The sequence below is a fragment of the Balaenoptera ricei genome, chromosome 14 (genome assembly GCF_028023285.1).
Source record: "Balaenoptera ricei isolate mBalRic1 chromosome 14, mBalRic1.hap2, whole genome shotgun sequence".
Taxonomy (NCBI): Eukaryota; Metazoa; Chordata; class Mammalia; order Artiodactyla; family Balaenopteridae; genus Balaenoptera; species Balaenoptera ricei.
In genome coordinates this window covers 30891073-30913964 of record NC_082652.1, presented here as the reverse complement: position 1 = coordinate 30913964, position 22892 = coordinate 30891073, and the positions used below count along the sequence as shown (strand labels likewise).

Genomic DNA, 22892 nt, shown 5'->3' with positions numbered 1-22892 from the left:
CCATTTTGTGGGTTGTCTTTTCACTTTCTTGATGGTATTATTTGCAACACAAAAGTTTTAAATTTTGATGCAGTCTTATTTATTTATTTATTTATTGTTGCTTTTGCATTTGGTGTTGTAGCTAAGAAACCATTGCCTAACTCAGGGTTATAAGATATACTTGTCTGTTTTCTTCTAAGAATTTTGTAGTTTTAGCTCTTATATTTAGGTCTGCAATTTATTTTGAGTTGATTTTTGTATATGGTGTTAGGTAGGGGTCCAAATTTATTCTTTTGTGTATGGATATCTAGTTGTCTCAGCATTATTTGTTGAAAATATTATTTTTTTCTCCGTTGAATTATCTTGACACTCTTGTTGAGAATTATTTGACCATAAATGTAAGAGTTTATTTTTGGACTTTCAGTTGTATTCCATTGATTTATATATCTTTTGCCAGTATCACACTGTCTTGATTACTGTAGCTTTGTGGTATGTTTTACAATCACAAAGTATGAATTTTCTAATTTTGTTGTTTTTCAAGATTTGTTTTTAATACTTTGGGCCCTTGCATTACCATATAAATTTTAGGGTCAGCTTGTTGATTTCTGCAATAAAGCCAGCTAGGATTTTTATATATAAATGTATTTGACTTTATTTATTGGACTAGTTTTTGGTTTACAGCAAAATTGAGCAGAAAGTGCAGAAGGATCCCATATACTCCTTTCCCCTACAAATACCCACTGTTTCCCCTACTATTAACATCTTGCATTAGTTTGTACATTTGTTACAATTGATGGACCAATATTGACATACTATTATTAACTAAAGTCCACAATTTACATTAGGGTTCACGCTTTGTGTTCGACAGTTCTATGGATTTGAGAAATGTATAATGTCATATATCTGCCATTACAGTGTGACACAGAATTGTTTTGTTGCCCTAAAAATCCCCCGTGCTTCCACATGGCCTCCACATCCCCCACCGCATTTTACTGTCTATATAATTCTGCTGTTTCAATATGTTATACAGTTGGAGTTATACAGTATGTAGCCCTTCCAGGCTGACTTCTTTCATTTAGCAGTATGCATTTATGGTTCCTGCATGTTTTTTTGTGGCTTGATAGCTTATTTCTTTATATTCCATTTTATGGGTGTATCCCAGTTCGTTTATCTATTCACTCATTGAGGGACATCTTGATTGCTTCCAAGTTTTGCAATAAGAATAAAGCTGCTACAAACATCCATGTGCAGGTTTTTGTGTGGACATAAAATTTCAACTCATTTGAGTAAATACCAAGGAGCACAATAGCTGGATCATATGCTGAGAGTATGTTTACTTTTGTAAGAAACTGCCAGACTATCTTCTAAAGTGGCTGCACGATTTTGCATTCCCACCAGCAGTGAGTGAGATTTCCTGTTGCCCCACATCCGCACCAGCATTTGCTGCTGTCAGTGTTTTGAATATTAGCTGTTCTAATTGGTGTATATTGGTACCTCATTGTTGTTTTAATTTGCAATTTCCTAATGACATGTTAAGCTTTTTTTCATATGCTTTATTTGCCATCTGTATATCCTCTTTGGTGAGGTGTCTTTATGCCTTTTGCCCATTTTTAAATTGAGTTGTTCATTTTCTTCCTGTTGAGTTATAAGAGTTCTTTGTATCTTTTGGATTAACAGTCCTTTATCGGATGTGTCTCTTGCAAATATTTTCTCCCTGTCTGTGGTTTGTCTTCTTGTTTTCTTTTTCTTAAAATTTTTTTTGATGTGGACCATTTTTAAAGTCTTTATTGAATTTGTTACAGTATTGCTTCTGTATTTTTATGTTAATGGTTTTTTGGCTGCAAGGCATGTGGGATCTTAGCTCCCCGACCAGGGATCGAACTCACGCCCCCTGCATTGGAAGGCGAAGTCTTAACCACTGGACCTCCAGGCAAGTCCCCTGGCTTGTCTTCTTAATCTCTTGCCAGTTTCTTTTGCAGAGCAGAAGTTTTAAATTTTAGAAGTCCAACTTACCCATTTTTTCCTTTCATGGATTGTGCCTTTGGTATTGCCAGCTATGATTTTGATTGGGTTTACGTTGACTCTATAGATCAATTTGAGAATTATTGCCATGTTAACAGTATTAAGTCTTCTGATTCATGAGCAAGGAGTGTCTTTCCTTTTATTTAAATTTTTCTTTCATTTCTTTCAACAGTATTTTGTAGTGTTCAGCGTACAGGTCTTATACTTCTTTTGTTAGATTTATTCATAGGTATTTTATTCTTTTTGATGTTGTTGTAAATGGAACTGTTTTCTTAATTTCATTTTCAGGTTGTTCATTGCTTGTATGTAGTGTCGTAAATCTTAAATCTGTTTTCACCTTATTCTGCTTTTTGGGAGAGTTCCTTGACTTTCCCTTTGAATCCTGTCTATTGAATTTTTAAATTTTAGCAATAACTTTAAAATTTTACTTCTTATTTTCTTCTCGTTAATTTTTCTTTTAACACTTTTACTTGTATTTGAATGCACTGTTTTCTCAGATATCCTGAGAATACTTACTGGAAGTTTTATTGATGGAGATGGAGGTGTGTCTCCCCCCCCCCTCACCTCCCCATTCTGTTACGTGGATTTCTCTTTCTTCCAAGATTATTTTTTTCTTTCAATTTATATCTCTTTCATGCAGGAGGCTTTCCTCAAATGTATAGTGTTCCTTAGTTGTCCATTATAGTTAGGAATGAAGCATAAAAGCCTGATTGGGAGATTGTGTTTGTGGGGAGGGCTGACATACACAGACTGGAGGGTATCTCCTGAGGGACAGGGAAGCCCTCGATGCTGGAGTGTGTTTTCTGCTCTGAGGCTGATCATTTTCCTGCAGAGAAGTTTTTGGTTTGTTTGTTTTGAATGGCTGGTGTTCTTGCTGTGGTCGGGGTGGTGGTTGGTTGGTAGATGCTTGGTTCTTGTCTTTGTGCCCTAGTGTGGGGGTTGCCTCTGTGGTCTGATAGAAACTTGAACTTTAGTGCCCTCTTTTATTCCTGTTCTCTTCAGTTGAGGAATAGATTGGCTATTGGCGTTTCATGTGCCAAGAACTGTCAGCTGGTGTCCTTAGGCCTCTTTAGTGCTTCTCTTAAAGGGGATACCCAGAATTATATTCAAATTTGCAAATGTACTGTTTTCTAGGAGAAAAGTCCACAGCTTTCAGGAGGTTCTCAAAGTGGTTGATTGCCCTGAAAAGGTGAAGAATTGCTCGGGCTTTGTTTGCCATCACACTACTAAGTTATTAAAATTCCGCTTTCACGTTCAACAAAGTATGAGGCACGTTGACATTTTAGATGGCAATAATAGCTTTTCTTCTTAAACTTACAGAAAAACATGCACAGAAATGAAGGTGGGAGATAAGAACTTTAAGAAAGGCCATGCTATAGAAGTGTAAAGAAACTTCCCTCCTAAGAGGGAGTTTAGCTTTTCTTTTAGTTATTTGGTTTGAACAACATCTGTAGTGTTGAAATGCTGTACTGTGAGGATAAGTTAGAACATTTGTTTATGTCGAGCCCTCCGCAACTCATGAAGTAACTAAATATAAAACATTTTCCCTGGAAGCTCAGACTTGTGTAAATGTTTTTTACCAGCACAGTCATTCCTGCCTCTCCTACAAGTTGCTGCGTAGAAGGGTGGTCCCTACGTAAATATTTATTTTGTGCTTCTGACAGGAAAGAAATGTAATTTTAACATCAGGAAAGTAATATTGTCATCTTGGTGTGTTCCTTTGCTCATATAATGAGTGGTTGAGCTGTCCTCTTTCAAGGGAAAAATGGTAAAACAGGATTTTGCTTTTAATAAGATCTTTACTTGTTTTTTCTTCTGCTTTTGTGAAAAGAGCATTTAAAATTTGAATCAATATTATGCTTCTACGCCAGAAATCTCAAGACCCATTTTGTATTAAGAACTGAAAAACCGGGGCTTCCCTGGTGGTGCAGTGATTAGAATCCACCTGCCAATGCAGGGGACATGGGTTCAAACCCTGCTCCAGGAAGATCCCACATGCCGCGGAGCAACTAAGCCCGTGCACCACAACTACTGAGCCTGTGCTCTAGAGCCCACGAGCCACAACTACTGAGCCCGCGTGCCACAACTACTGAAGCCTGCACGCCTAGAGCCCATGCTGTGCACACAACAAGAGAAGCCACTGCAATGAGAAGCCCGCGCACTGCAACGAAGAGTAGCCCCCACTCGCCACAACTAGAGAAAGCCCGCACGCAGCCAACAAAGACCCAACGCAGCCAAAAATAAAAACAAATAAATAAATAAATTTATTTTTAAAAAACCAAAGATGAGGGGGACCTCCCTAGCAGTCCAGTGGTGAAGACTCTGTGCTTCCATTGCAGGGGGCACTGGTTTGATCCCTGATCGGGGAACTAAGATTCCACAAGTCATGTGCCATGGCCCCCCCCACCCAAAAAAGAAAACCAAAGATGAGGATTTCATTGGGACACTTGGAAGTTTTCAAATATAATTTTAATAGGGAGAATAGTAAAGTCCCTATTTACCCATCACTTAGCTTCACCGGTGGTCAGCATATGGCTGGTCCAGTCTCATCTCTACCTGCCCCTATGTCACCTCACCTCGATGATTTTAAAGAAATGCTTTGGGGTACTTTTGAAGTAAGTAGGATTAAAATTTGGTTACAAGGTTTATATAAGAAATGGGTGTTGTTTGATATATTTTGGTAGTTCATGTATATACATGAACTTGCATGCTGATATATTTAGCCAAAAGGATAAATTCTGTTTTCCGTATTTCACTTGTTTATATTATTTTCAAGGCAAAAGTTTGAATTTATAAAGAACATGATGATAAGATTTGGTTTAGATACTTCTGTTCCAAGTTTCAAAGTCTGTCTGATGTCCTCCTTAAAGAGTATTAATTTGTCAAAACAGATTTGTTGTAACTAACGTAATTATAATTATGTTTATTGTTTTGAATAAAGGCTAATTGTTCGAGGGTGTGTTGTTTACATATTGGTTTTTAAATACCCATTTGACCTGTGTAAGGGTTGTGAAAATAGTATCAGCACAGGTACAGTCTAATGCCTTGTTGGTTACTGATGCTCATACAGTGTTCATTTTCATAATTACCTTTGTTCTTACATTCCTCGGGGTTTTAGGTCAAGATATTATAAACACTTATAGTTTGTTTGATTTAATATTTAAGAACATCAGTTTTTGTTTTTGAGTGTCTTATTTTTTTTATTGTATGAAATTAAACTGGATCTTCAGAAGTCCTACTACTTAAATTTAAAATGTTTACTTGCCATTATAAAAATATTTTGTTCTCAAAGGAATCCACAAAATACATAGAAGTAGAAAAAGGAAACTAAATCATTTATAGTCCTGTTTTCTAAACACAGACTACTCTTAATATTTGATATAGTCCTTTTTAGGTTTTTATTCTATGTTTAGGTGATTTTTAACACCTAAACATAGAATAAAGGTTGTATATAATATATACAACTTTCACAGATTCTGCATTTTTCACCAGCATTGTTTTATGTTTCTTTGTTTTAAAAAAAAAAGTATGTTAGTTTAGAGAAGTTTAGTTTTAGCTTGAAAGTAAAATAGAGAAGTATATTTTCTGAACTATCTTCTGCACTGCTTTCTTTAATACCAGTTAACATTTATATAATGCTTCATGTTTTTCAGTTCAGATTTGTTAAAATAATAAATTTATGGACCACAGTGTACCATACTGGTCCTTCAGAGATGAGATGAGGTATTCCCTAATCTCCCAAAGCATTTTTGTTGTCAGATTTATTGAGGTATAATTCACATACAATATATTTCACTCTTTTTAGGTGTACATTTATATGATTTTTGATAAATGTATGCTCATATAACCACTACCACAATCAAGATAGGGAATATTTTCATCACCCTTAAAAGTCCCTTCGTGCCCCTAGGGAGTCAAGACTAGCCTCCTCCCCAGCCTCAGTACTTCTCCACCACTGATTGATTTTTGTCCCTATAATTTCACCTTGTCCAGAATGTCTTAGAATCGTACATTGTGTAACCTTTTGTGCCTGGCTGACTTCTTTCAGTTATTATAATGCTTTTGAGATTGACCCATGTGGCTGCATGTCTCAGGGACTCCTTTCCTTGGTCTTGCTGAGTAGTACTCTGTTGTGTGGATGTACCCCATTTCTTCATCCATTCACTAGCTGATGGACGCGGCTTGTTTCCAGTTTTTGGTAATTATGAATGAAGTTATTTACTTCCATGTATAGGTCTTTGTGTGGATGTATGTTTTCATTTCTCTTGATTAAATACCTAGGAGTAGGATTGCTGGATCACAAAGCATCTGAAAAGCTGAGATTTGGTGTTACATGCTGCGGGTTTACAGGCCAGGACTTGAATCCAGATTCTGTAAATCCAAGTCATTTGCTGTCTGCTAGACTATAATGTTGTTTTCAATGGTGATATTTCCCTGTTTTAACAACATTGCTAACAAATCTCTCAGATTTTGGCAACAGTTAAAGAATGGAGATATTTATCAGCAACTTTACATCAGAATATAAATAAAAATTTCCCTCAAGTTATTAGTTTCCATCTCTGACCTGGAAATTTGGAAGTTTATAAAATAAATTTTAACTCTTAAAGTCTAGGCTTAGTCTTAGATGAATAATTACCGCCCCCCCATTTATTTTGCATGGATTAAGATCTCACCAGAACCTTAGACGTATAGAGAACAAGATTTTCCATTAAAGTTGATTTAATAATTATATAAAATCTGTCTTCTGGCATAAAAAAATTGAAATTCTTTGTCATATTCAAGATTTTCAATAATACAAACGTAAAATACTTCTTTTAAAATTTATTTTTGGCTGTGTTGGGTCTTTGCTGCGCGTGGGCTTTCTCTAGTTGCAGCAAGCGGGGGCTACTCTTTGTTGCGGTGCGCGGGCTTCTCATTGCGGTGGCTTCTCTTGTTGTGGAGCATGGGCTCTAGGCGCGCAGGCTTCAGTAGTTGTGCCACTCGGGCTCAGTAGTTGTGCCTCGCAGGCTGTAGAGCACAGGCTCAGTAGTTGTGGCGCACGGGCTTAGTTGCTCCGCGGCACGTGGGATCTTCCTGGAGCAGGGTTTGAACCCGTGTCCCCTGCATTGGCAGACGGATTCTTAACCACTGTGCCACCAGGGAAGTCCCTTCATATAAGTTTTTAAAGCAAATTGCCAAATTATCTCTATAAATACTCATTCTGGTCAACATAGGATAGCTCAAATGTATAAATTTCTGTTTTCTATTTAGTATAAAGTTATAATTTTTTCCACCATAAATGTATTGAATGGTGTGATTACCACACTTGAAGAACATCTAGCGTGGTACTTCACGATCCACGTCACTCTGGCTCTGACACGCGGAAGCAGTGGTGGTGGGAGCAGCCCTGTGGCAGAAGATCTGACGTCGGAGCCCAGTTGGGCTGGATCACTGACCCATCCCTTCCAGCCTTTCATCTGTACCAGGAGCAGTGCCCATACTTTCCCTGGGACTTCCAGACCAGGGAGGCAAATGATGCAATCATTAACTGGCCCAAGCAAAAAAAGAATTAAGTATTAAATCCCAACACACTGGTTTTGCAACTCTTGCCATTGATACTTATTTTACCTTTACAAACAATGATTAAACTTTGGCAGTAGCACTTGTAATTGTATTCAGGTACTGAGAGTGAAAGATACAATAGTGTCTTTGATTAAACAACCTGAAGGGTTAGCTAAGTTTAATTATGGGCTCATTCTCTCTAAGAAAGTAATAACTATAATTATTGAGATGCTAAATTAATAAGAAATAAGCTTTATATTTCTCATCTCAATGTTTAAAAAGCAGGAATAGCTACCCAAAACTGGGGTCAAATCTCAGCCACTTACTAATAATAGAATGATGTACAAATTCATCACCTTATATGAAAATGAAGATGAATAATACCTTGATAAAGGCTTTATGAGCTCCAGGATAATACATATAAAACACTGAGCACAGTGCCTGTTAATGTTACATAAAACCCACTTAGGAACTTTGGGGGAGACTGTGGCAGGAAATAAGTGGAGGCGCTGGATCCACCTCTCTTCTGTGAACGCTGTGTTTGCTTGAGATCCCACGTTCAGCCGACTGAGCAGTGCTCAAGGTTAGTCATAGGGAGGTTAGTGAATTACGTAAATAGCCAGTCCACACAGGAATCCCACATCTCAGCACAAGCCTCTTTCTAGTTAATACGGAAGACTTTGAAGTAATAGTGACATGGAATATAATAATGACGTTTCTGAAGGCGGTGATACAGAATGAGAACATGGACAAGCTGTGAAAGAGATGAAGTATTTAAGGCCTGCTTCTGAACTTTGGTACATAATATGTTCCATTATGCAGCCGTTATGTTATGTTGACAGATTTTTATTGATACAATAGGAAATGCTTACTTTTTAAATCAGGAGAGTGCGCCATCATTATTTTGTTAGAAATGCATAGGAATTTACCGAAGTGGGAGGAACTTGGGTGTGTTTTCCTTCTACTCTGGTAGATTTTTTTCAAAGTCTTTTATGATTTAAAAACAAAAAACTCTTAAAAATTTAAAGCATTCCTTTTATCTTGACTCTAACCTCTTTAGCAAAGCCTTTCTAGTTACAGAAGATTCATTTATGTTCTCATAAATAAAACACTAAAGTAAAGGTTTTAAGTGTCCTGAAGAAAATATTCTACTTAATTTAAATGGAGTAATTTTTTATGTTTTTCTGTGATCCTTGATTCTTCATAGTTATGTTTTGGTGTGTTTTTTTTCTTTTGTATTTCCAGTACGTGACTTCAAAACACCTTAAAAATTTTTTTTATATTTAGAAACATTCTTCCCAACCATAGTTTGCTAGCTGTCAAAAAAATTAAAATATGTTTCCAAATGTGTTTATGACCAAACTTATTTAATAGTGTGATTCTGAAGTACACATAAAGTGAATAGAAAATAATGGATTTCTTGATGAGCTACACATTTGTTATTCATAATTATTTACACATAGAAATTCATTGTTTCCTTTCCTTTTTTGACTTTAGAACATAGAAACAAAGCAAATCATTTCCACTCGTTTTTGCTTTCTAGATTTGCAGTGAAGTTTTTGAGATCCGAAATGCCATATGTTAACTTTGCCTGTATATTATTTTTCTCCTGGAAAGTGAGAAGTTAAATGTGTAATACTGGCTAAAAAGTTCGTTTGAGGAGCTCGTTTTCATTATTTTCCAATCTCCTGGAAAGAATGCTCGCATGAGTTTTGAAGAATACAGATTATTTGATACATTTTGAAGCTTATTTACTCTCTGAAATTTCATAATTTATGAAATCAAATTGGCTTTATTAAGACAGATATTTCATTCTATTTTGTAGTAAGATGGAAAGAAAATATTAGTTAGCATTCAGCCAGTTTTAGCAGTAATTTTTACCAATGAAGTCTTAACCTGGATTTTTGTCTGTTTAATGGTATAGTAATAAAGCCTGTGTTTCAGTCATTTCTCCCTTGTTGCGGCTTCCTAGAGCTTCTCACTTTGTATTCTATCAGTAAATTAAAAGTCATTAAGCATGTTACTTCAGTGCATTGTTCTATCACACTGACATGTAAAAGTACAGGATAGGCATCTATTAAGAGGGTGTGACATACATTTAATCTTAAGGGGTAGATAATCAAGGCAAGTTCAAGTAACTTTTAATAGTCTGAGTTTTAACCTTCCATTAGTTAGCAGTCATCTGATGTTATCGTCCACCCTTTCATTCCAGTTTAAAACACCTCACAAAAACCTGACAGTAAAAGGTAGAATGAATGCTTTAAAGACTCAGATTTCTCTAATGTCCATTAAATCGACATTCATTTTAAAATTATTTAGCATAATATACAGTAATTCATTTAACAGGCTACCATTTGAAAGCTGTGATAGGAAAAAGGAGAGACTTATTCTTTGAATAAGTTTGTTACTTTCCTAATATGTTTCTCCTGAGCTATGTAGATAATGTAAATATACACAAGTAAGATAGTAAAGGAATATTTTCTATGGATAATGTAAATTAAAATTTTAAAAAACTTTATTTCTGGTGGCTAAGTTGCAACCTTTTTAAAACTTAAGAACAAAAAGTATCAATATCCTTAACTCTGATGGTGTTTTTTTAAAAATGTGTACTAAGAAAATGTTCTCTCACTCCAAAGATGACAGACAGATTTTTATGGAGAAACAAATCACAAAATACAGCTTTGGCAGCTCTGTTTTTCTAAATTTCCAAGTAAGTTTGAGTTTGTGTGAATCAGGCATCACCAGTTTTATGATGAAGCACCTGTACTTCTCAGGAAGGCCCTGCCCTTTTAGTCCCTCTCTCTCCATCAGGCCTAGCAAGGTTACTCAAGGTGTGCATTACATGCATGTGGCCTGAGTATAGAATTCCGTGGTACTAAAATATTATAATTTACATATATTAGGTCACAGCTATATACTGACATCAAACTAATGAATTAGAGCATAGCACAAGTGTTGATTCTTTTTTTTTTTTTTTTGGCCATGCCACACAACTTGTGGGATTTTATTTCCCAGACCAGTGATCAAACCTGGGCCCCCTGCAGTGGAAGTGTGGCGTCCTAACCACTGGACCACCAGGGAATTCCCAACAAGTGTTGATTCTTGAAAGTGCTGTGTAATTGTGTAATAGCTAGGGGACTTTTTGAGAAAAGGAATTAAATGTCAGTGTTGCTATATCTGATAAGGGGTTAATATCCAAAATATATAAAGAACTCGTACAACTCAATAGCAAAAAAAAAAGAATCCAATTTAAAAATGGGCAAAGGACCTAAATAGACATTTTTTCAAAGAAGATATTTGAATGGCTAACAGGTACATGAAAAGATGCTCAGTATTGTTAATCATCAGGAAAGTGCAAATCAAAACTACAGTGTGCTATCACATCACACCTGTTGGAATGGCCATGATGGCCATCATTAAAAAGATAAGAGATAGCAAGTGTGGGTAGGGATGTGGAGAGAAGGGAACCCTTGTGCACTGTTGGTGGGAATGTAAATTGGTGTAGCCACTGTGGAAAACATTTTGGAGGTTCCTCAAAAAATCAAAAATAGAACCATCACATGATCTGGCAATTCCACTTCTGGGGATATATTCAAAGGAAGCAAAAACCTAACTCCAAAAGGTATCTGCACCCCCATGTTCATAGCAGCATTACTTACAATAGCCAAAATATGGAAACAACCTAAGTTTCCATTGGTGGATAAATGGATAAAGAAGTTGTGGGAGGGGGCTTCCCTGGTGGCGCAGTGGTTGAGAATCTGCCTGCCAATGCAGGGGACACGGGTTCGAGCCCTGGTCTGGGAAGATCCCACATGCCACGGAGCGACTAGGCCCGTGAGCCACAACTACTGAGCCTGCGCGTCTGGAGCCCGTGCTCCGCAACAAGAGAGGCCGCGATAGTGAGAGGCCCGCGCACCGCGATGAAGAATGGCACCCGCTTGCCGCAACTGGAGAAAGCCCTCGCACAGAAACGAAGACCCAACACAGCTAAAAATAAATAAATAAATAAATAAATTTATAAAAAAAAAAAGAAGTTGTGGGAGGGAAGAGATATGGAAACATATGTATATGTATAACTGATTCACTTTGTTATAAAGCAGAAACTAACACACCATTGTAAAGCAATTATACTCCAATAAAGATGTTATAAATAAATAAATAAAAAGAAGTTGTGGTATATGTATATAATGGAATACTCTTCAACCATAAACAATGAGGAAATCCTACCATTTGCAACAACATGGATGGACCTTGAAGGAACTATGCCAAGTGAAATAAGAGCAAAAAAGCCCCAACAAACTCACGGAAAAGGAAATCATACTTGTGGTTACCAGAAATGAGGTCATGGGGAGGGGGAATTGGATGAAGGTGGTCAGCAGGTACAAACTTGCGGTTATAAAATAAATAAGTACTAGGGCTGTAATGTACCACATGATGACTGCAGTTACTACTACTACATGATGTATAGGAACGTCGTTAAGAGAGTAGATCCTAAGGGTTCTCATCACAAGGAGAAATATTTTTTCTTTTCTTTTTATTTTATCTATATGAGATGATGGATGTTAACTAAACCTACTGTAATCATTTCACAATAAATGTAAATCAAACCATCATGCTGTACACCTTAAACTTAGACAGTGATGTATGTCAATTATTTCTCACTGAAACTAGAAGAATATCAGTTTGCAAAAAATTGTCATATTAGAATGATTGATTGTCTCCAGTCGTCTAGAAACATAATAAGATGAATTTAATAGGGATAAATATTATGTGCATATTTTTAAAAATATATATAATATCTCATCAACCAGGGAAAGCCAACTGAGCCGTGTGGCCACAGAATTTCCCTTTAGGTTGGGTTTGTTTAGCAGTGACTCTCTGGTGGCCAGGGGAGGGGCAGAGGGAAGGCTAAAGGAATTACCTTGAAGCTTCATGTACAAAGCAAGCCATGTTAATTAGTTTTCATGCAGTAACAAACCATCCCAAAGCTTCCTGACTTGAAACAATAACTTTGTTTTGCTCTTGTTTCTGTGGGTCAGCAATTTGGCCTCTATCAGCTGGGTGGGTTTTCTGGGTTCATTCTTGTGTCTGTTGTCAGCTGCTGGGTTGGTTGGAGGCTGGCCGAACTGGGATGGCTTCAGATGGACGGACTTGTCCACGTGGCCCTCTCCCAGACTTCACATGGCAGCTGGGCAAAGTTCTAAGAGAAGGAGTGGAAACACTCCAGACCTCTTGAGGCCCAGACTCAGCACTGACACTAAATCACTTCCACCAAATTCTGTTGGTCAGAGCAAGTTTCAAGATCACTTCCATTCAAGAGGTCTGGAAATAGACCCTGTCTCTTGATCAGAGGAGCTGCAAAGAGGGTGACATGGGGAGGGGAAGAATCACTGCCTTCTTTATAAACAGACTGCCACACCAAGCACACTGTTTTAATATATTGTAGATCAATGAAAATAGTTTTTAAAACATGCTTTTATTCATACTTTACATATTGAGAAACCACAATTCCCGCTACAAGTCGGCTGGCCATGCATTTAGATTAATTTGCACAGTGAATCTAATAGCTGGAAAGTAAGTTTTGTTCTTATGCTGAATTATTCGTTGAGGTAGTATGGGGGGTAAAGTTATGGGTTATAAAGTAAAATGTTTTCATTTTGTTTCAAAATAAGATAAAAGGATCCAAAATGCGTTTTCTGAATGTGTCCAAAAGAAAATCTAAATCTACTTAGATCTAGTAGTACTTAATTCTAAGTCTATCTACCCTGTAGATATTTATGTTCCTACAAATAGTTAATGATGTTGAATTAAAAAATTGTGCCAAGGACTTCCCTGGTGGTGCAGTGGTTGAGAGTCCGCCTGCCAATGCAGGGGACACGGGTTCGAGCCCTGGTCTGGGAGGATCCCACATGCCGCGGAGCAACTGGGCCCGTGAGCCACAGCTGCTGAGCCTGCGCGTCTGGAGCCTGTGCTCTGCAACAAGAGAGGCCGCGATGGTGGGAGGCCGCGCACCGCGATGAAGAGTGGCTCCCGCTTGCCGCAACTAGAGAAAGCCCTCGCACAGAAACGAAGACCCAACACAGCCATAAATAAATAAATAATTAAAAAAAAAAATTGTGCCAAGAGTAAATTACTATAAATGCAAATATTATGGAGTTTTTTTTGCTGCAGAAAATTAACAATTTTAAATATAGTTATTTGGAATTTAAAATGTGAACATCTGTCTCATTTCTAGGAGCTCTGCCAGTGCCGACCTGGAGAAGGAAATTGTTCCTGCTGCAAGGAGTGTATGCTGTGTCTCGGGACCCTTTGGGATGAGTGCTGTGACTGCGTTGGTAAGTTGACATACAGTAAAGTTTCTTAATATTTCATATCACAGAATCCTTGACTTTAAGAGACTTTAAATAATATAAATGGATTTTTTGTGCCTAGACTAAGGTTTGTATAAGATACTGTAGGTGAATAGAACAATGTATTATTGCATTTGCTTGTATTTAATAGTATTTACATATATATATATTTGTATTTTTATAGAAAAGGTCTGGGAGGAAATTAAAAGCTCTTATTCTTGGGAAGTAGGAGTGGAGGAACAAACAGGGTTTTTTTACTTTTTCATTTTTATACTGTTGATATATATATGTTTTTAAAAGCCATGCAAATTAAATTAGATTAATTAATTTATTTTTTTTAATGAGAGGGGTCAGGGAGGGGGTGGTTCCGGGGGGAGTCGGGCTTGGCAGAGAGCAGAGTTGTTTGTTTGTTTGTTTTTCTTTTGTCTGCGCATGTGGGATCTTAGTCCCCGACCAGGGATTGAACCCGTGCCCCCTGCAGTGGAAGCGTGGAGTCTTAACCACTGGACTGCCAGGGAAATACCCTGCTGATATTTTTTTATAAGAAGTATGTGGTATTGTCACAAGTAAAAATAGGTACTTAGCATAATAAAAATAGACTATCTTCATTTATATACGACTTCATTACAAAGATCCTTGAGAAACCAAAAGCTGTTTTAAGGGCTTTCTGAGGAACAGTCTCTAAGATGTATTACGTAAAAAAAAAAAGCAAGGTGCAAGAGTGTGTTTATAGAACGCTATCATTTGTGTTTTGGAAAGAAAACTTACGTGGGCAGACTGTTGCTGGGAGAAACGCTCATCCTCTCTCTGACCAGTTAACTCTTTAATCCTTTAAAACTGCAGTTCAGCTGTCCCCTTTTCTCAGAATCCTTCCTCATTTGCCTGAGATAGGATCCTCTGTGCTATAAAGAGAATCTGTTTCTCTTTTCTGATTTTCTCTTAAGAGTAACAGCCGTACCTCATTTCATCTTTGCTGTCCAGCATATTCCTCAAATCCTGTGGTTTTTGGATCCTGGATCTCTACCCTCAGGCTTTGTTTTGGGTATGTGTGTGTTTGTTTTGTTTTTACTTCTCCAGATGTACACAAAAATAGAGAGCACAGTGAACTGCTGTGTACCTGCGCCCCAGCATCAAGGCCATACCTGTTCCAACCATCATCTGTCTATGTGTCTGTCCCTGCCTTTTTTGGTTGGATGACTATAAAGTAAATAAATAGTTTTACTACAACTCCAAACTACTTTAGTTATTCATCTCAAAAAAAGAGTAAATTTCCTTACATAACACAATGTCAGTAACACATGATTAACATGATTAACAGTACTTCCTCAGCATCTAACACCCGGTCCTACTCAGATTGCCCTAGTTGTCTAAAGGTTGTTTATAGTTATTTTAGTCAAAGCAAGATCCAACAGAGTCCACTTAGTATATTTGATTGTTAGATTTCTTTTATTGTTCCTCCTCCCCTCATCACCTTTTAAAATTCCATTGACTTGTTGTAGGAACTAGTGAGTTGTGATGGAAAACATGCCACTTTCTGGATTTGGCTGATTGCTTCCTGTGGTTATTTAACTTGTTACCCTGTCCTCTCTATCTCCTGTAGACTGGAAGTTAGATCTAAAGGCTGATTGGACTCAGGTTTAGTTTTGGGAGGTGGGGTGCAGTGTACAGTGTCCCCATTAATAATATCTAGTCGTCCCGCTTTTAGTGTTGCTAAAATTGGTGTGTGGGTTCAGATGGTGAAGGTTTGATGACTTCATGGTGAGTCCCCACCAGTCCTTCACCCAGTGGTTCCACCCATGGTTTTTTTATATATTTGGCATTTTAATCAGTTGTTGTCATTATTATTATTTTTTGCTCAAATTGTCCCATCTTTGGTTAGTAGGAGCCTCTTCAACTTGGCTCTTGAGTCCTTTTGACATGACTTCTGTCATCTTTGTTGGTTTCAGACAGGCTGTCCCGGGCTCATCTTATAAATATACATCATATACATTTATATTTGTTGTACAAAACATTCATTTGTTTCATAAAACATTAATGCTTCTTGTTTTTTCTTTTTTCTTAATTGAATGTTCTGGAATTTCTTCCACATCAACATCATTTTTTGGTAGCTACCTAGAGTCCTGTTGTTGGCAGTAACACTTCATATACTCATTCATCCCTAGGTGGACATGTAGTTGCTTCCAGTCTTTTACCATTACAAATAATAGTATGATGAATAACCTCGTATAGATAGTCAGTTCTGTTTAATATTGCTAAATGTTGTCAAATTCTCCTTCCAAAGGGGTTTATCGTTTGCATTCCCACCAGTGAGGCACATCTCTTCATCTCCACTGGTATCACCCTAGACCAAGCCTCCAGCAGATTTTGACTGGACTTGGGAACACTGTATTTTGATGGATTTTGAACTTCTTCCACTCTCCTTCAGAAACTCCAACTCCTTTAAAACACATTTTATTGGATTTTTCCATCTCTTATCCGTCCTTTTGCCTGTTATCTTTGTATCCTCAGTCACTTCCCCCTCATTTATTAATAGCTTCAGTACCTGAATCAACGTCTCACTTCCACCACTAGACCCACTGCCCCTTTCGACAGTTCCAGTGTGCGCATTGAAGATCTACCCTGGCCTTTTGTTCCTAGGCCTCCTTAGTGATGATGGTTTTTTAAATCCACCCCACTGTCAGTTACCCAACCCATAGGTCAGTGCTTAATTCCCCTCTTTCCTCATATCCGACATCCAATTCAAACCAAACGATCCTCTATTGCACTTTTAAAATATGACGTGTGAGAGGCACATTTTAAAGATGTAATAGGGGAGCAATCAAACAAGATAGGGCAGAAGACCAAGAAAGAGAAAAACATGGGTTGAAGGAAACAATAGCTTTAACCAGGAGTTAAGGATGGTTGTAGGATGATAACTGTTCTTTCATAAGATGGTCAGTCAGGTGCAGCCATAGAGGAGACACAGGAGAAGCTGAGGAGACTGCTTTCATCATGCTCCCAGGTCTCAGGGAGGGGTCACTGCGTGCCACGCAGGGTCACAGGGGAAGCACCAGGTTTTGGTCAAGTGGGAAAGATAGGAGCGGAGGAAAGTGCTGGCAGTCTTCGTTTGGGATTTCTGCAGGAAAGGCAGGGTGGGGCAGAGCAAGCAGTGTAGAAGTGGCTAGTCTGAATAATTTTAGTGGACTCTTAAGCTGTAGGGGTGGTCCCTAGTTGTCTGGTACATGGCTGCAGGATGGTGAAGGCAGAGGAATATATTGCCTCCTGGGGTGTACTGGCCAGAGAGAGGAGGTCTGGCTCTGCATTGGTTAGTTTGCTGGATCCAAGAATTGCCTACCCCAGGAGGGGCAGGCTCTCTCCCACCAGAAAGGCTTTTTCTGTATTATACAGGAGATTTAAAGCATCAACGATTCAGAGACCTAGGAGACAACTAGCCTGACCAAAGCAAGAAGTGAGGGTTCTGAGGGGCTTATCTCTGAGAAGAAACTGAGTTCCATAGGATATCAAGCATGTACTTGAGAAGCAGAATGACTTTTTAAGATATGCTGAAAGTTTATGTATGGTCCTCAAGAAAAGAAAATTCCAAGCATAGAAATTCCAAGAAAAAACAAAAGTTCAAAAGAAAATATTAGTCCATAAAGGAATTAAATATAGCAGTTCGTTTTCTATTATGAAAATTTTCACACATACACAGAAGTGGAGAGAATAGCATGATGATTCCTATATACCTGTCACCTACTTCAGCAGTTGTCAAGAATATGCCATCTTTGTTTCATCTATCCTTTTTCATTCCTTTCTCTTTCTTTGTGTGAACGTGTTTAAAAAGCAGGTAACATTGTGGTAACCTAAATGGGAGGAGAGTCCAAAAGGAAGGGGATATCCGTATGTGTATGGCTGATTCATTTTGTTGTGCAGTGGAGGCTGACACAACATTGTAAAACAACCATACTCCAATAAAAATTAATTTAAAAAAAAAAGCAAGTTAGAAACAGTAAATAATTTTTACTCCTGCATTTTTCAATATCAATCTCTGAATACAGACACTTGCCTTTTTAATCATAATGCCTTATGACACCTAACAAAATTAACAATAATTTCTTTGTTTAATCTAAAATTCAGTTCATGATCACGTTTCTTCTGATTTCTCAAAAGTGTGTGTATAATTGATTTGTTCAAGTGGATCCAGACAAGGTCCTTGTGTTATATCTGGTTGCTGCGTCTGAGTCCTCCTTTAATCCAGACTGGCCCCCTCTTTTTTTTCTCATGCCATTTGACATACTGAAGAAACAGTATCAGTTTTCCTGTAGAATATCCCACATTCAGGATTTGACTGCTTCCTTGAGATACCATTTAACTTGTTCCTTTCTCCATATTTCCAGTAATTTGGAGCTAATTATGAAAGTTTGGTTAGATTCAGGTTTAATCATTTTTTGCCAAGAAGACCTCATAGGTAATGCTATATGAAAGGTAGCACGGTTTTCAATATTGTATGGAGTTCAAAGAAAAGTTCATTTCATCTTGAAATTAGAAATATTTTCCTTTGGTAGTGTGACATTGGACAAGGAAATTCTATCACAGTATCTGTTCTGCAGTCAGCATTGTTCATGGGGTCATGTGAAGGTAGCTGCTGTTTGCTGGTTTTCAACGTTCAGAATCAGTGTTTAATAAGACAAGAAGATTTCATTATGCATAGGCAAGAGAATGTGTAATAGTTATAAAATTTGTTGATGTCACAGGAGAAATTGGGTAGGGAAAGCGGAAATGGCAACAGTATCCTTATCTGCAAATGAGGGAATTAAGCAATGTGGAATAAAAGTGAGAAGTTTAAGTGTATTTAAGATTACAGAAAAAACAAATTATAGTATTAGAATAATATAATTATTAGAAATATGGGAGAGAGATGGGGTTAGTATAAATGAACTTAATCTTCATTTTTCATGTAAGAAGATTAATAGGCAATGTCTAAGGTTGTTTTTACTGCTACTTATAAATTAATCATTTTTACTTAAATTCTTGTAGCAGTAACCACCAGAGAAACTTAGAACAGACTTCAAAAGTAGCTGTGTATGGGGAGTGCAATTGCGGGTGGGAGGAGTGGGATGGGGGTGGGAGGAGGGGAAAGGAATGCTCTTTTCATTGTAAGCTCCTCTGGACTCTGTTGTTGCTGTCTAACCAGCACACTAAAAGAAAGGAGTAACTCTTTTTCCCCTTAGTCTTTTTTTTTTTAATTTTCGGCTCAAGGGATACTTGTGTTTGTTTTTTTAAATTAATTAATTAATTTATTTATTTTTGGCTGTGTTGGGTCTTCGTTTCTGTGCGTGGGCTTTCTCTAGTTGCGGCAGGCGGGGACCACTCTTCATCGCAGTGCGCGGGCCTCTCACTCTCGCGGCCTCTCTTGTTGCGGAGCATAGGCTCCAGGCGCGCAGGCTCAGTAGCCGTGGCTCATGGGCCCAGCTGCTCCGCAGCATGTGGGATCCTCCCAGACCAGCGCTCGAACCCGTGTCCCCTGCATTGGCAGGCGGATTCTCAACCACTGCACCACCAGGGAAGCCCTCCCCTTAGTCTTAATTTCTACCCTTAAAATGTGGTTTCATTGAGTAAACTCTAACTTGACATATCCTTAGTTTTCAAGTGTATGATGAAACAGGTCAGATTTATAAAAGAATTAAGCACAGATTTTAAAACCCCTTCGTATTTAGTTGTTGTAGACCAAGAACACGATAGTCATGAATTCTGGCTCACTGAAAGAAGTCGCATCGGGATTCTGGGCACTTGAAGGATTTGAGATGCTTGCCTTTTCAGTTGTTGCCATTTGTTTCCTGGTTTTTGGCCTCCCAGGCTGTCATGTGCAGAGCCAATTTCTTGAAAAATTTTAGTATAATTATTATGTAAATTTTGGTAGTGAAACAATGTCACAAAGGAACAAACTTTCTCAAGAAAATGATCATGAAGAGAAATGAGAGCTCCCAAAATAAACTTTATAGTCAACTAAACAAAAGCTCCCTAACAACGATGATAAACTTCGGGGTAGTGGTGAGATGCTTCCCAGAAAGGTTTTACTAACTGGTTTAAATTATGGGTGGTTAGTAACTACAACCAGAAAGTGATCCATTTTACATAGTGAAAATGGACAACTAAAGAATTTCCACAAAATTGAAAAGGTTACTTTTCCTGAGCAGGATAACTCCCACACTTCATTCCAAGAGCAAATTCCATGGTTCACCACGCTTGAAAGAATGCAGAATCTGAAGAGTGCTTTAGTGTGGAAATAGAAGCAGAATCCGCTTGCCTAGGAGAACCTCTAGTGATGACCTCTGGACAAGAGCCTGATTAAAAAGAGAAGATAGATAAAAATTTTATAATGATGCCATGGAAACATATTACCTTGGAACTGTTTACTTCATGCTTCCTGGTTTTAATGCAGTGTATTGAGATTTAAATGAAAAATGCTTTTGGCCTAAGTTTGTTAAATGCACAAAACTCCAAAAAAGTTTTTTTCTTTTTTTTTTTTTTTTTTAATGTAATGGAATCCCTGGACATGAGCACTGAAGTTTTTTCAAAGCCTCAGTAGATGTTGAGTTTAGCTCTTCTAACAGTTGGACTCAGTTCTTCACCCTTTCCTCTCTAATTACGAGTTTTTATTCATTATAGAGTCTGGCAGAAGAATATATTATGTATGTTTGCATAAAATAAGTATTCTAAGTATTATTTGCTTTTCAGTGGCACTTAAAGATTATTTCTAGAATGTGATTATTAGAGCAGTGGACACAAAATCAGGCTGAATCATAATCTTGTCTCTAATCCTAGATTGTATAACATTGGACAAATTATTTAACTTATCTCGGCCTTTTTCCTTTTATGAATAAAGGAGTCTGATTTGACCATTGAATCCATGATTCTCTCACAAAATCTAAATCATAAAAGTTCAGGTATATTGAAAGATATTACAAATGGTATGCACAACCTTGTTATCCTCAGCTCTTGCCTTGTTCCTTAAACTAACAAAATGTGGAACACACATGAGATAGTTTTTCCTTTTCCCTAAATTTATAAAGTACAGGAATTTATAAATTTGGTATAACTTTTCAAACTTTTAATCTGAGGAAAAAGAAAAACTTCATATTAGACCTAATAGTTGCTAAACAAAAATGAAACATAATTTAGCTTTTAAAAGTGAAATGTTCACAAAAGGAAATCCAGAGGGTTCTGTTTCAGTTATTATTGCTAGTAAGCAACCTACCCCAAAACATAGTGGTTTAAAACAGTAGTAATCATTTAGTTAGCTCACAAACCTGCATTTTGGGTGAGGTTCTTTGGGGTACCTCCTTTCTGCTCCACACAATGTCAACCGGGACAGCTCGAAGACTGGGGCTCATTAAACATTTCCACAGCTCTCTCCTTTATAGAAAAACTCCTTGGAAAAGTTTTCTATAGTGACTAATTCTCTTCTGCTATTTTCTCTTTTAAAAATAATTTTTTAAAATAATTCATTTTGAAACAACTTCAAATGTAGAGAAAATTTGCCAGAAGGGTAAAAAGACTCCCCAGTTATTAACATTTTATTGCATTTGCTCCGTTGCTTGGTACCTCTGGCTCTTGCCCTCTCCCTCCCCCCCACCCGCCCAACACAGACACACACTTGCACACTCATGGGCACACACTCCCATGAGACTCTTTTTTTGAAACTTTAGAAAGCAAGCTTTACACATGATGTCCCATCACTATTAAGCAACCTTGATCTCCTGGGCACATTGGTGTCTGCCAGATTTTTCCATATTAAAGTCGCCGTTAACCCCTTTGTAATTGATCAGTATTTTGTAGAGTTTTCCAAGAGTACATCAGTATGTTCCTCATCCAACCTCTACCCACCAGCCTTAGCATCCAGTGACGACTCCCATCTGATCAAACACCTCTATGATGATTGCCAAATGGTGCTTTACTCTTTCCTTCATTTCGTCTACATTTATCCTTTGGCACTCTGCTAAAAGGAAGAGCTTTCCCTTCTCCTCCATTTTTTTATTCTTTTATTTATAATATAAGGACTCATCAATACCTATTTTATTCATAGGGTGGTAATCCATTACTATCACTATTTATTTTAATGTTAAAATTGTCAGTTTGGCCAGTGGGAGCCCCTTCAGGTTGCCTCCTGTGTTGTTTTGACATGTTCCATCATTCATTGATCACTTCCTTACTTTCTGGTTCAGAAAGGTGTTCCAGGGTCATTTCAGACGTTCCCTAACCCAGGCCTGGGGTCAGTCTTTCCCCCAAGGAGCTCTGTTCCTCTTAGCCAAAGACAAGTATTTAGAAAACAAGATCTGGGCACTTGGTGTGCTCAGTGCTACTAGGGTGTCATTGCCTCTAGGCCCTCTCAGCAAAAAACCTAGGAAGGTATCTATGTACAGTGTTAGAAGACACCTGATTTTAATATGTTGGAGCTTGGATTGCAAGGCAGTACCTAAGAATATCTCATGACATTTCAATCAGTGAGAAAAAGAAATTTTATTCTCTTTGCCTTCCTCGCCACCCCCACCCCCCAGGTATGTGTAATCCTCGCAACTACAGTGACACGCCTCCAACTTCAAAGAGCACAGTGGAGGAGCTTCATGAACCCATCCCTTCTCTCTTCCGGGCACTCACAGAAGGAGACACTCAGTTGAACTGGAACATTGTTTCCTTCCCTGTTGCAGAAGAACTTTCACATCATGAGAATCTTGTTTCATTTTTAGAAACTGTGAACCAGCCACACCACCAAAATGTGTCTGTTCCCAGCAATAATGTTCATGCACCTTATTCCAGTGACAAAGGTAACTGCCAAAGTTGGTTTTTTCTCTCTTGCCCCCCTCACTTTCTGTGTGGTCTGTGAAGCCTATATTAACATTATCTTTTAGAGTAGCTTTTTGGTTTTGAGTGTGTATACTCTTACGTAAGTTCTGGACTTTAATAACCCCAATCCCTGAGTAAACAAGGAGTTGTTCTCAAAACCCCTTCAGACTTTCGGCG

At 37.8% G+C, this 22892-nt stretch overlaps 1 protein-coding gene across 5 annotated transcripts in view; it reads left to right on the top strand.

Moving 5' to 3' along the window:
- TWSG1 (twisted gastrulation BMP signaling modulator 1) overlaps nt 1-22892 on the top strand; it is a 42708-nt gene that overhangs the window by 6000 nt on the left and 13816 nt on the right. For 4 of the 5 annotated variants that reach the window (XR_009497215.1, XM_059894119.1, XM_059894118.1 and 1 more), the window contains exons 3-4: nt 13778-13877; nt 22430-22696. Coding sequence is in view for 4 of the 5 variants with exons in the window: in XM_059894119.1 (XP_059750102.1) it covers nt 13778-13877; nt 22430-22696 (367 nt within the window). In the remaining variant the exon portion in view is untranslated. The remainder of the gene's footprint in view (nt 1-13777; nt 13878-22429; nt 22697-22892) is intronic. The other variant, XM_059894121.1, reaches the window with a different exon arrangement.